This window comes from Babylonia areolata, chromosome 11, assembly GCF_041734735.1.
Source record: "Babylonia areolata isolate BAREFJ2019XMU chromosome 11, ASM4173473v1, whole genome shotgun sequence".
Classification (NCBI taxonomy): domain Eukaryota; kingdom Metazoa; phylum Mollusca; class Gastropoda; order Neogastropoda; family Buccinidae; genus Babylonia; species Babylonia areolata.
In genome coordinates, this window is record NC_134886.1 from 32,072,795 (window position 1) to 32,085,489 (window position 12,695).

Here is a 12,695-nt window from a genome sequence, read left to right on the forward strand (position 1 = left end):
GACTTTTTTTTTTTTTTTTTTTATCTTGCAGCAAATCTGTAGCGGTATGTGAGTGTGTTTGCGTATAAGCCATGGGAGCTCTGTGTGTGTGTGTGTGTGTGTGTGTGTGTGTGTGTGTGTGTGTGTGTGTGTGTGTGCATACCTCACAGAACACACCACCAAGATGAAACAATTATATATTGCCTCAGTGTTTTTGGACAGGAACTGAAATATGAAAGAATCCACGAGTTATAACCTTCACTGAATAAATACATGCCATCATCAAGAAGTCGGGAGAGAGACAGTTTTAATATTTCTATTGCATTCTTCCTTACTTTCAGGGATGGGGGTCACAGAAATTGATTTTTTAAGAGCCTCAACATACATGCCATTAGAATGGCATTACCACCAACTCACCCAGCCTTCCACCACATCCAACCAGTGACAATCTGTAATCAACGTGTCAACACCAAAGACTGACAAGAACTCACCACCACCATAGAAATGGAGGGGAAACTGACACTGAGGTGACCATGAGAGCAGGGCATTATAAGCCACAAAATGCAGGAATTTTTCCTTCTTTAACTGATGACTAATGGTGGTGGTGATGATGATGATCATGATGATAATGCAATAAAGACCAATTTAGGTTTATAATTACATGCCAAGGCTGCACTGTATGCTTCCTTTAAATTATTATACCCCAACATCAACCAGGCCCAAGAGGTCCAGACACCTGCAGTTTTGATCAGGAAATCTGGAAAATATTCCCCAAAACACATGAAACATGTTCCAGATAATCCTCAAATGTGTGTGGTCCCAGTCTTCCAGTGAGCCCACAGCGCACTCTACTTTGTGTCGAAGCCAGGCACAGAATGAAAAATCCCCACCTATGATGAGGCTCAAACATTCATCCTCCCAGTCCTATGTCCGTGATGCTAAACACTTCACCACAAATCATGACTAGTGAGAGATCAGTTCCTGGACTTGATATGTTTGTGAAGATTTAAAAACACAAAATGATTTTTTGTGAAAAATAACCAATAATAAAATGCAAAATTAACAGGTCTGTCAGAAACAAACAATTCATTCTCCAATTTAAACAATGGCATGATTTAACAATAATGCATAACAAACCAAACAAAACAAGTTGTTCATGAACAGACTGTCATGCAACAAAATACATGAGAACTGACTGAACTTTACCTTTGCCCATGTAGTCTGCCTTGATGTTATCCCTCATTTCCAGTGCTTCGTGGATCCCAGTCGAAGCACCGCTGGGGACAGCAGCTCTAAACAGACCTGCTCAATAGAAAGAAACCCAGATTGCTATCAAGCCAGCCCCCTACCTCCAAATTTGAAAATAAGAGAGACAAAGCCCTCATGGCTTATGTGATTCCAACTCATTAAAAAAAAAGGGCAGAAAAAGAAGATTGAAAAACGACCACCCACCCCTTCCCACAATAAAGCAGAAAAAAATTACAGAGTGCTGTGTGACAACCGGTAGTTAAGAAGACAAAAAGTTTGGAATGATACGAACACAATCAAACACTCAGACTAGGAGGAATCACAAAGTTAATACTTCATTCGAAGTCCAGACCGACAGACAACTTGAATATTTGAAGTTGTGACTGATTTGCAGGTAGTTTTGGTCAGCAGGTCTATGAAAAACAGAAAAAAAAGAAAGAAAAAGTTTTTAATCCATTTACTCACCATCAGAAAACTAGTTGTCTGTGCCAAACAAACCAAACGTTATCAGCTGGGATGTGAATGTTTCTCCAGTCTTCAATATCAAGGAAGAAATAATCATTTCAAACCTTTTACATGGCCCTTGCAATTCAAAACAGCACAAAAATCGGGTAGAACTAGAAGTATACCTCACATCTGGGTGGATAAAAAAAATAAAGAAACAAAATTTGGTTCTCAAATAGTTCAGGCTAAGAAACAGAATAAATGATCTGGACCATTTGCTGCACTCAGTAAACTGCAGAAGTCCTTATTCAGTTTAACAACCATACATGTTACCTTTGTTTGTTGTAAGGTCCACTTCAACCGTGGGGTTACCACGACTGTCAAAAATCTGCCGAGCATGGATAGATTTGACAGCCATTTCTTCTGCTGGTTTTGGGGCTTCTGCTGCTGCTGCTCCTGCTGCTGGTGGGTCTGGGGTACTCTTTGGCTGCGACTGTGGCTGGACGTGTAACAGAGAAAGAAACCTTAAATCAAACCTCAAATATCAATAGCACAATTGCATGTTTCAAGGCAATACATTTCTACTTATCTGTAAATCAGATGGACATCCAGTTCTGTGGACAATGCAATGCTTTTTATTTCCCATATAATAAAGACTAAAAAATACTCAATATTCCATATGAACAAGCCCCACCCCACCCCCCCAACCCCTCCACACACACACACCCTGGGGTGATCTGTGGCTTATGGCATTGGCTAGCTGCCGACCCAAGCTGAGTGACAGTGAACAATCAGACAACACCTCTCACGGCCTAGGTCATGTTTAAGCAAATCATTGGCTGTTTGAGATGACCCAGGTTATACCACAGACATTGATTGTTCTGAGATTGATACAGAAGTGACAGATGAAGCAAACTATTGAACTAATCTGAGTGTAGCTGGGGGCATGGTCAAGGGAGAGGGCATGGGATGGAGAACAGGCCAATTCAATCACCAAGTTATCTATTTATAAGTCTGGCCATGAGGCCCAGCATGGACTAAAATAAAGCATGTGAGAGGATGGGAATAGAGTGGGGAAAGAGATGAGGATGAAGAGATGGGGGTAGCAAGCGTCCTGTAAAATTCACAGGAATTTGGACCCTTTTTAATGAAGACACAAATCATTTATATACATTTACTTACTACCACAGCTGATAATAAATATTGCAACACAAAATTACAGCTGCCTACTTCTTCTTCATCGACTGATGATAATAAATGTAGCAACAAATAATTCCTAATCAGTTTTTATTCAATTTCCTTTGCTTTCATTTAAGCTCTTAAGACTTCCTTTCCTTAGAGTTAGAATTAAAAAACAAAAACAAACAACATTTCTCATTCATGATGTTCTCCAATCATTCCCTGCTTTTTGAAAGCATGTGTTGACTTGTATGCTCTCTCTTGCCAGCTTAAACAAAATGAGCCTCACTGTCATGTATTCCCCAAACAGTAATCAGATACAGCAACAGAAAAGAAAATAATATGATTAGGTCATCTCAACGTTTTCCAGAAAATGTGCTGGTAAAATATACACTACTGTGACCTTGAGCTTGAACACCTCTCATGATCATACAGAGAAAGGTGGGAGACGTTCCTGAAGTCTGGAACTGCATGTAAAACCTTTCTTTACAGCTTACAGTTTGCTCACGTACACATGCATGCATGCACAATTGTGTGTGTGTGTGTGTGTGTGTGTGTGTGTGTGTGTATTATGTGGCATGAGGTAAACAAATTCACAGAGATGATAACTCCTTGTCCTGACCCTCCTTCCAAGTTCCACTGTCAACAAGTATGGTTTGCAATGATAGGAACAAGAAATGATCCAACAAAATTAAGAAACACTATTTCAAGGGGGAAGGGGGGTGGAAGAATATACAAAATAAGTCTATAACCCTCCAAAATCTATAAATGTGTAATTAAAACAACAACAGCAACAATAAACAATCAAAAAACAAACAAACAGATAAATGAATAAAGAAATATTCAGCCAATAAGTATGTAAATTCCTCTGTCAATAAACACCATGACAAAAAACTGATTTATGTGTGTACTTTTCATGCAAATCAATCAAAAACGTAAACCATGACACCAAAATGAATCTAAATACACAATATACTTTTTTTTTTTAAATTAAAAGCTGAAAATCAATAAACTTCATAAAAACAATGTAAAAAAATTACAAATGAATACACATTTTTTTAAAACTCAACAAACATCACCTTTTTTGCTGCAGTTCCACCGCAACAGAATGCCATACTACATTAACAAAAGTGAAAAACAACAACAAATCAATGTGAATACAGAGAGAGAGAGAGAGAGAGAGAGAGAGAGAGAGAGAGAGAGCAAGAGAGAGAGAGAGAGAGAGAGGGGCGGGGGACGGGGGTGGGCGGGGGAGGGCAGGGAGAAAGAACCATTTCTTGATTATACCAAACTATAACAAAGGTCCATTCCACTGCATAATTGCAGCAGATCTCTGTGTGAAGTTAAGGCTGCTCTCCCCAGGGAGGGTACACTGCTATACGGCAGTGCAGTACCACCCCCCCACCCCCTCCCCCCCTTTTTTCTTTCTTCTTTTGATGATCATTTCCTCCAATTAAGAGTCACCAGATTTGCTATCCCTGGTTGCCATCTCCTGTATTGTTTACTAATCATTCTCTGTGTGTTGAGAGCATCTGCTTTCTCTTCTCTTTTTCCCCAAATAACATGACATTGTGTGATGTTTGACATGGTGTGACACAGAATTAATATCTTAAAGTTACCAAAAAACAAGACAAAATATGTTCAAAAACTTTTAAAAAACAACAACAAAAAAACAACAAAAAACCCCAAACAAACAAAAAACAAAAATAACCCAAACAAAAATCAAGAATGGTCTGACTTTTAGAATTTATACCTTTATCAGTTTATGTTAAGTTACAAAATGTAATGTTGTTCCGTCTTGCTCAGCATAGTGGAAACGTAATCTTGCTGGGCAAGAAGAATCCACTCCTTTTATCTTCTTGAGTTTGGGATTGTGGTGAAAGGTCTGTGAAAGCGTGCAAAATTGAGTGAAATGAACAACATGTACAGTAACCTGGTGTGTGTGTGTGTGTGTGTGTGTGTGTGCATGTGTGTGTGTGTGTGTGTGTGTGTGTGTGTGTGTGTGCGTGTATTTGTCAGAGTGTGTATGCATCCATATGTGTTTGAGTGTTTACCAAATTGGAGCAATCTGAGTACATCTCTTAGCAGTTAAAAATGTACAGGTATAATAAAACTTCATATTTCTGTAACCATTACTTTATCCTGACCACTGCCGTTTATTCCAGCTTGAATTGCTTTAAAATGTATTTTGCCAGTTTTCAGTTCAGTAGTAGTCCTTTTGTCACATGATAAAAAGTTTACCAACATTGGGGCATGCTGAGTGTATGTTTTAGCAGTTAAAAAATGCAGGAGTATAGCAAAAAAGCCTACATCCGTAACCACTGTCTTTTTCTCTGCAATTGCCATTTTTGTCAGTTTCCATTGCTGGAAACTATTTGTGCCGGTTTTGACTTCTATACAAGTCCCTTTGTCATAATTATGGATTAAAGTTTACCAAAATCAGAGCATCCTAATTATATTTTGTAGTAGTTAAAAATGTCGGGGTATTGCAGAATTGCCTACTTCTGACTTTGCTCTTTTCCTACTATGCTCATTTTTGTCGGCTTCAATTGCATATTATTGTCTGCTTGTTTTCAGTTCTTTTCAAGCACACATGCCCTCACACACACACACACACACACACACACACACACACACACACACACAGAGGCACGAGCAGGCTGTTAATAAAATATATAGGAAAAAGAAACATAAAGAACACCACACACACACACCACACACACACAGGACACACACGTGGTATTAAAAAAAACAAAAAAAACATATGAAAATGTAAATTAAAAAGTCACTTGACTGAGGGGGGCTTCTTCTCTAAAGACCTTGTACTGTCCAGATCTCCCTAAAATCTTTTTTTTTATAATCAATATATATATATATATATATATATATATATATATATATATATATATTAGTATGATATCTTCTTCTTCTTCTTTTTTCAGTGAACACCTTCATCTTGTTGAAAATTACTTAAACTTACCAGGGGAACACTCCGAAACCACCCCCTAAAAAACCCACCACCACCAAACTTTCTGTTCAGTTTTGGAGCTGGAATGTCTACTATGGGTGCACCTGCTGCACTGTCTGGGAGCACATTCAATTCAGGATGGTCCTTGGGAAGAAGGAGTATTTGCGGTACTCTCTTCTGCATGAGCGGATTGGGTATGGTGGGTTTGATGTCTACCAGGACCTGGGGACGTAGCGGTATGGCCATCAACTGCAATCAGTTTCTTATGGAACTTGGAGAAGCTTGTAAATGTAAAGCATGCTTTTTTTCTTAAACACTACAGTTTTGGCCATTGATTTTGAGTCCTTGATTTTAAGTCCTTTGAAGTGTGTGAAACGTGGCTGTGCAACGAGAACCAGCATGTCACATTTCTCACAGTCTATAGACCACCACCAAACAAAAAGAACAAACGTTCGAACAAAATGTTTATCGATGAATTTTGTGATTTGCTGGATTGTTTTATCTCATGTGATAACATTTTTATTGTTGGTGATTTTAATTTTCATTTTGATTCAACTTCTGATGCAAATGTTGCTTCTCTTAAAAAATACTTGAAAACCATTGTTTACAACAGCTTGTTAAGGTTGCCACCCACCATCACAGTCATACGTTAGACTGGGTCATAGCAAACAGTGAGAGCAGTGTGACAGATCTTCTTCTTGTTGACAAACTCATCTCTGACCACTCTGTGATATCATTTGATCTTAAGCTCATAAAGCCTGTAAAGATAAAGAAAAATGTTTACTCACGCAATTACAGATCTTTAAATGTTAATCTTTTAAAAGCTGATGTTTCAGAAATATTTGCCACCAGTCTGTACACCAGTGACCTGATCACATTTTACAACACTTCCCTCCAGGAACTGCTTGATAAGCATGCCCCTCTCACAATGATTGTTTATGTGCACCCTGGATGTCTCTTGAAATCAAGATGGCAAAACAGCGGCATCGCTCCGTTGAGCAAAAATGGTGAAAGTGTGGTCTGGAAATTTTCAAGCAGATCTATGTTCACTTACGCAATGTTGTAAACCAAATGATCCGCGATGCGAAAAAGAAATACGTGTGCAACAGAATTACTGATGCCAATTCCTCCAGAGTTCTGTTTCGCTTGGCCAATCAGATGATGGGGAAGGATGTCTGAACTGTTCTGCATAGCAATATACCTTCTGAAAATCTAGCTGATAAATTTATTGATTATTTCACTACTAAAATAGAGATGATTAGAAGTAGCTTCGATTTTCCTACTGATTTTGGCAAATCTGATACTTTTAATGGAACACAGTTCACAACATTCCAGACAGTTACCGAGGAACAGGTCAAAGATGTCATCCTCAAGATGCCAAAGAAAACATGCAGTCTCAATCCTATCCCACATCATATATTTTACCAATGTTTAGAAGAATTGCTACCTATAATAACCAATATCATGAATATGTCCTTGACCTCAGGTGTTGTCCCACAGTCCTTTAAGCATGCCTTGGTGTGTCCCCTTTTGAAGAAAGTTAGTCTTGAACCCGAAAACCTGAAAAACTATAAACCAGTATCAAACCTCCCATTTCTGTCTGAAGTTTTAGAACGTATTGTGCTTGGCCAACTTATGAAACACCTTGAGATCCACAGTTTCCTTAAGCCATTTCAGTCAGCGTACAGAAAGAGACACAGCAAGGAAACGGCCTTATTATGTGTGGTCAATGACCTGTTGCTCGCATCTGATGCAGGCAAGGTATCCATCCTGTCACTGCTGGACCTTTCTACAGCATTTGACATGATAGACCATGACATTATGGTCAAAAGGTTGTGTGCTGTGTTCGGACTCAATGGTACTGTTCTGAAATGGTTTCATTCCCACTTATCAGGTCGCTCACACTCTGTCCTTGTAAATGGAAACCAGTCTGTTCTGTCTGTGCTCAGATATGGGGTACCTCAAGGTTCCGTCCTGGGACCTGTACTCATTACAATGTACACACAATGTGTAAGTTTGATCATCCAACAGTCTGTACCTCACTATCATCTGTTTGCTGATGATTCTCAACTGCATGATTCTACTATTCCCTCTGAAATTCCATGTTTAGCTTCTAAATTTAAAACTGGTATAGAAAATGTACCAAAGTGGATGAAACAAAACAAACTAAAAATGAATGACTTGTAATAAAAATAAGCTCAAGCAGATAAACACAATGTCTATCATTTGTTCTGGCATCGAAATTTCTTTTTCTAGTTCTGTCCGCAATCTTGGTTTTTACCTCGATTCATCCCTCACGATGGAAACTCATGTGAACCACCTGTGTAAAGTTTACTTTCAGCTTTGTAAGATTAGTAAAATCCACCCCATCCTGTCTGTTGATGCTGCCAACAAACTTGCTGTTGCCTTCATTTTATCCCGCTAGATTATTGTAATTCTCTCTTTGCTGGCCTTCCCAATGATAAACTCTACAAGCTCCAGAAAATACAGAATAGTGCAGCTCAAATCATCCTTAAAAAGTCGAGGAGAGAGAGTGCTACTGCTCTCCTGCAGACACTTCATTGGTTGCCTGTTCAAGCCATAATTGAATATGAAGTTGCCTGCCTATGCTTTCAGTGCCTGAATTGTGATACCACACCCTCATATCTTTCTGAGCTTGTTAACCCATACTTGCCAAACAGAAAATTGAGATCTCTTGATTCCTCCCAGCTAACTGTTCCCCGATACTTCCTTAACTCCTGTGGAAAGAGGTCATTTTCCGTCTTCGGCCCAACAACATTGAATTCTCTGCCTATTAATCTCAGACAAACAACTCATCTATCTACCTTTAAAGTAAATCTTAAAACTTATCTCTTTAAAAAGTACTTGTCATAACTCAAACAGTGCAGTTGTCCCAGGCCCATGGTAAAGTGAGTGTGTGTGATGGGAGAGTAGAGAGAATGGGAGTGGGTAGATAGATGGTGGTGGTGTGGTTCAAAAGGGAGAATGACCTGATTTTTACCCCTTTTACCTTTTCTATCCAAAATTTTATTTTACAATTTTTACAAAATCTGTGGCATGCAGATTACAATTATGTTCCTTTTTACATGTATGTATTTTAAGTGAAAATTGCTGTCATCTCAGCCGTTTAATCATGCGTGTGTCTGTGCATGGGTGTTAGTGTGAGTGTTGGAGTGTAACAGTTGTAGTATTGATAGTATGTTACTTTGTGAGTTTTATGCATTGTGTTTTTTTTATAATATCAATGATTCTGTTTTTATGTTTCTACTACTTTTTACATGCTTTCTTGTTTCACTTTAGGTACTGGATTGTAAAGCGCTTAGAGCTTGTTTATGCTTGTATTATAGCCCTATTTAAAAATAAAATATTATTATTATTATTTTTCTTATTATTATTATTCCAGTCTGGTCAGCATGTCATCTACACTGGAGATTATTCTGTACCTTTGGTACACCCACTTTGCAACTTGATGTTGGACAGCCTCCAAGCTCAAGAAATGGTTGTTATTATGAGGGTCCCAAACGGAGCATGCATATTCTAGGACTGGTCCAACGAATGTCTTGTAATCCCTGTCCTTCATTCCCTTTGTGTGTATCTTCAGGGTTGTCCTGAGAAAGCCCAGGTCAGGGTGACCCTTGCCAGGATGAAACCTCATGTCCCAGCTGTCTTCCCATACTTCCAGTCTGCTGTACTATTGAAAATATTAATACAGTTCTAACAGAGATACACATAGCAATAATAGGAGAAAATCAGAGAGAGAGAACAGGGGGAGGGGGCAGGAGAGGGGGCATGGGGGGAGGGCATGGAGGGAGGGAGGGGGAGAGAGGGAGGGGGAGAGAGAGAGAGAGAGAGAAGAGACAAGACAAAACAAGACAAGACAAGACAAGACACAGGTACAAGTATCGTGTTAATAAAATACAAAGAAAAAAAGACACACACACACACAAACACACAATGTATAGTGTGTGTGTGTGTGTGTATATATATATATATATATATATATATATATATATATATATATATATATATTGCATGTTATCAAGTAACACACTACTGCAAATGTAAATGCACTAATAAGTAATATACTAATAGATACACATTGCAATGATGGGAGAAATTTTCTATCAGAGATAGAGAGCGGGTGTGTATGTGGGGCGGGGGGGAGGGGGTTTGGGGGGGGGGAGGGGAGGGAGATGGAGAGAGAGAGAGAGAGAGAGAGAGAGAGAGAGAGAGAGAGAGAAATTCAGATTTAGATTTAGATGGTTTATTCATTAAGGCCATAGCTTTAAATGAACAAGGGGCGATAACAGCATCATTATGATTATGTACATATATACATATTCATCAGCACAGGTATAACAGTTAATTATGACATAACTATATATTACATGATTTTCATAAGAGGAAAATCATTTCTCTAATCTGCAGATGGAAAATGAACTGTTTTAAGACCAAGTATGACGGTAATGTTTCTTGCATCTGTGGTGCTCATAATCACATAATAGCCGATCATATGGTGGTGGTGTGTCCATCGAGATCGATGATGACCATCGTTGTCATCCAGATGGGGGATGGGGGATGGGGGGAGGGTGGTGGTGGGGTGGGGGGAAGGATGCTCATGAATCTATCTGTGAGTGCGCAGATGGCTGAATAGTCCAATCTGCGCACGAAATGTTCGCTGAAAGTTGGGGCAGACAAAGACAGGCATATCATTGTCAGGGAGCTTGTTTGCCCGTGACTTTCTGGCCTGCCTCTTCTCAACAGCTGCAGCAGTCCTGTTGGCCTCGCACAACCTGGCGCCTTTGTGCACAGCAGCGCGCCATTTGTCACGGTCCACTGCAGATTCCTCCCAGGAGTCAGGGTTGATATCAAACGCTTTCAGAGAGACTTTCATATACTAACTTGCCATATGTTAAAGTCTGATATCCCTGAACTGAAATCATCTTCAGTGTTGACAATCTTCAGCAGTCCATTGCTAATGTATGACTTTTTAAAATCCATTTTAAATGGTCCAATTAGTTCGCTGTTATAGTTGCTAGTTTTTCATTAGAAAGATTAGTTTTTCATTAGAAAGATGTCATACTGTTATGCTTTTCTTTTTTTTTCTTTCTTTCTTTTCTTATCATAAATCAATCATTTTCTATATGTAACACACACACATGCGTGCGCGCGCACACACACAAACACACTTTCACTTACTCGCATGCATACACAGTAATTTCTTTTCCCTACCTCAATTTTGTTCCTACACTCGTCTAATATCACTTACAGTGAAAAGATGTTAAACTAAAGAACGAACGATACATCTTAAGTGAAAAGCTTCATATAAGCATTTGCCAAGTTACCTATAACTCTGTCATCCGTAGATGTCATCAGCAAATGGAATTGAAATAAACATACTTCTTTCGATAGATTTTTCACATAGGTCAAACAAAACGGGACATTTCAAAACAACATGTACTTAATCTTCAAATTATTCTTTTCACAATGAACATAAGAGGTCAGAACTGTGTACATATATTTTTTATAACGATATGTATGTGTGTTTATTTCTGATATACCAAGTCAAAATATTGACAAAATGAATCTGTGTTATCTATCCATAATAACAAAAGGTAATGAGAGAAAGAGACAGATGGTGAGTGAGGCAGAGACAGAAACAGAAAGAGACAAGAAAGTCAGACACAGAGACAGTCAAGAAAGAGAGATAGAAATGGGGAGAGAGAAATGAGAAAGAAAGAGAGAAAGTGACAGACAGAACAAGAGTGAAAGAAAGAGAGAAATTTAGAGAGAAAGAGAGAGAACTCAGAAAGAGAGAGAGAGGCAGACATACACAGACACCTACAAAAGTTTGTTTGTTTAATTTTTGCTTTTGTGTGTGTGTGTGTTTAGTTGATACCACGGCAAAGCATAAAAGGCAACAATTCCCACCATCCATTTTCCAATTTGAAAAGCATCCAGAAGCTGAATCGAGTCAATTCTGTAAGGCGAAATTGATCAACAAGGTACAGCTATTTTCAAAACCGGAGGAGGACCGCTCAGTCTGAAAAGATCTTCATGAGTTCCAAATACTTTATTACCATTATCAAATCAAATCATACTGCTTATAAGACGCCAGCTACTGTTGCAAAGCTTTACAAAACATGTTGAAGTAAAAAATAAATTAAAAAAAATTTAAAAAAAGAAGAATTAATGAGTTCTTTTTTGGTCAATGAGGATTAGAGAGAGTGGGGGGGTGGGGTGGGGTTGAGAGGGAGAGAGAGGAGGGGGGAGAGAGAGGGGAGAGAAAGAGAGAGAGTGAGAGGGGAGAGAGAGAGAGATGGAGAAAGAGGAGGGGAGAGAGAGAAACAAATAGAAACAGGAAACGAGAAAGGGAATATGACAATCATACCGCAAGAAGATTAACACAGACACGCAGACAGATAATACAGTAATACAGACAGACAGAGCGTACAGTTATCATATCATATCAATATCAAGGCGTGCAGGCTTGACAAGGCCTTTTGCCCGCTTGAAGTGGGGAAGAAAAAGAGAGTCCCCACATATGTCTGGTGCATTTTTCAACATTGAGTGCGCAATGCTTGAAAAAAATCAATTAATATGTAAATGAGTTTTGTATTTAAAATTTTTAAAATGAATATCAAGATAATTGACTCACTTGTGTAAACAAAGTGAGTCTATGTTTTAACCCGGTGTTCGGTTGTTGAGCGTGTAGGTGGGAATGGTATTGGGCAGAGGGTGATGAATGATGTGTATGTATGTGTGTGTGTGGGGGGGGCGGGGGGGGGAAGATACAGAGCATTGGAAAAAATAAGACATTAAAAAGGGAGACACAGGCACAATACAGAAGGAAACGCTAACATCAAACAACTGTAAC

The 12,695-nt window shown here is 38.9% G+C and overlaps 1 protein-coding gene across 2 annotated transcripts in view; it reads right to left on the reverse strand.

Moving 5' to 3' along the window:
* LOC143287662 (enolase-like) overlaps positions 1–12,695 on the reverse strand; it is a 51,967-nt gene that overhangs the window by 36,493 nt on the left and 2,779 nt on the right. For both annotated transcript variants that reach the window (XM_076595823.1, XM_076595824.1), the window contains exons 2-3: positions 2,005–2,170; positions 1,186–1,281 (exon numbers count right to left, since the gene is read on the reverse strand). In XM_076595823.1, the coding sequence (XP_076451938.1) occupies positions 1,186–1,281; positions 2,005–2,089 (181 nt within the window). In that variant the 5' untranslated portion in view covers positions 2,090–2,170. The remainder of the gene's footprint in view (positions 1–1,185; positions 1,282–2,004; positions 2,171–12,695) is intronic.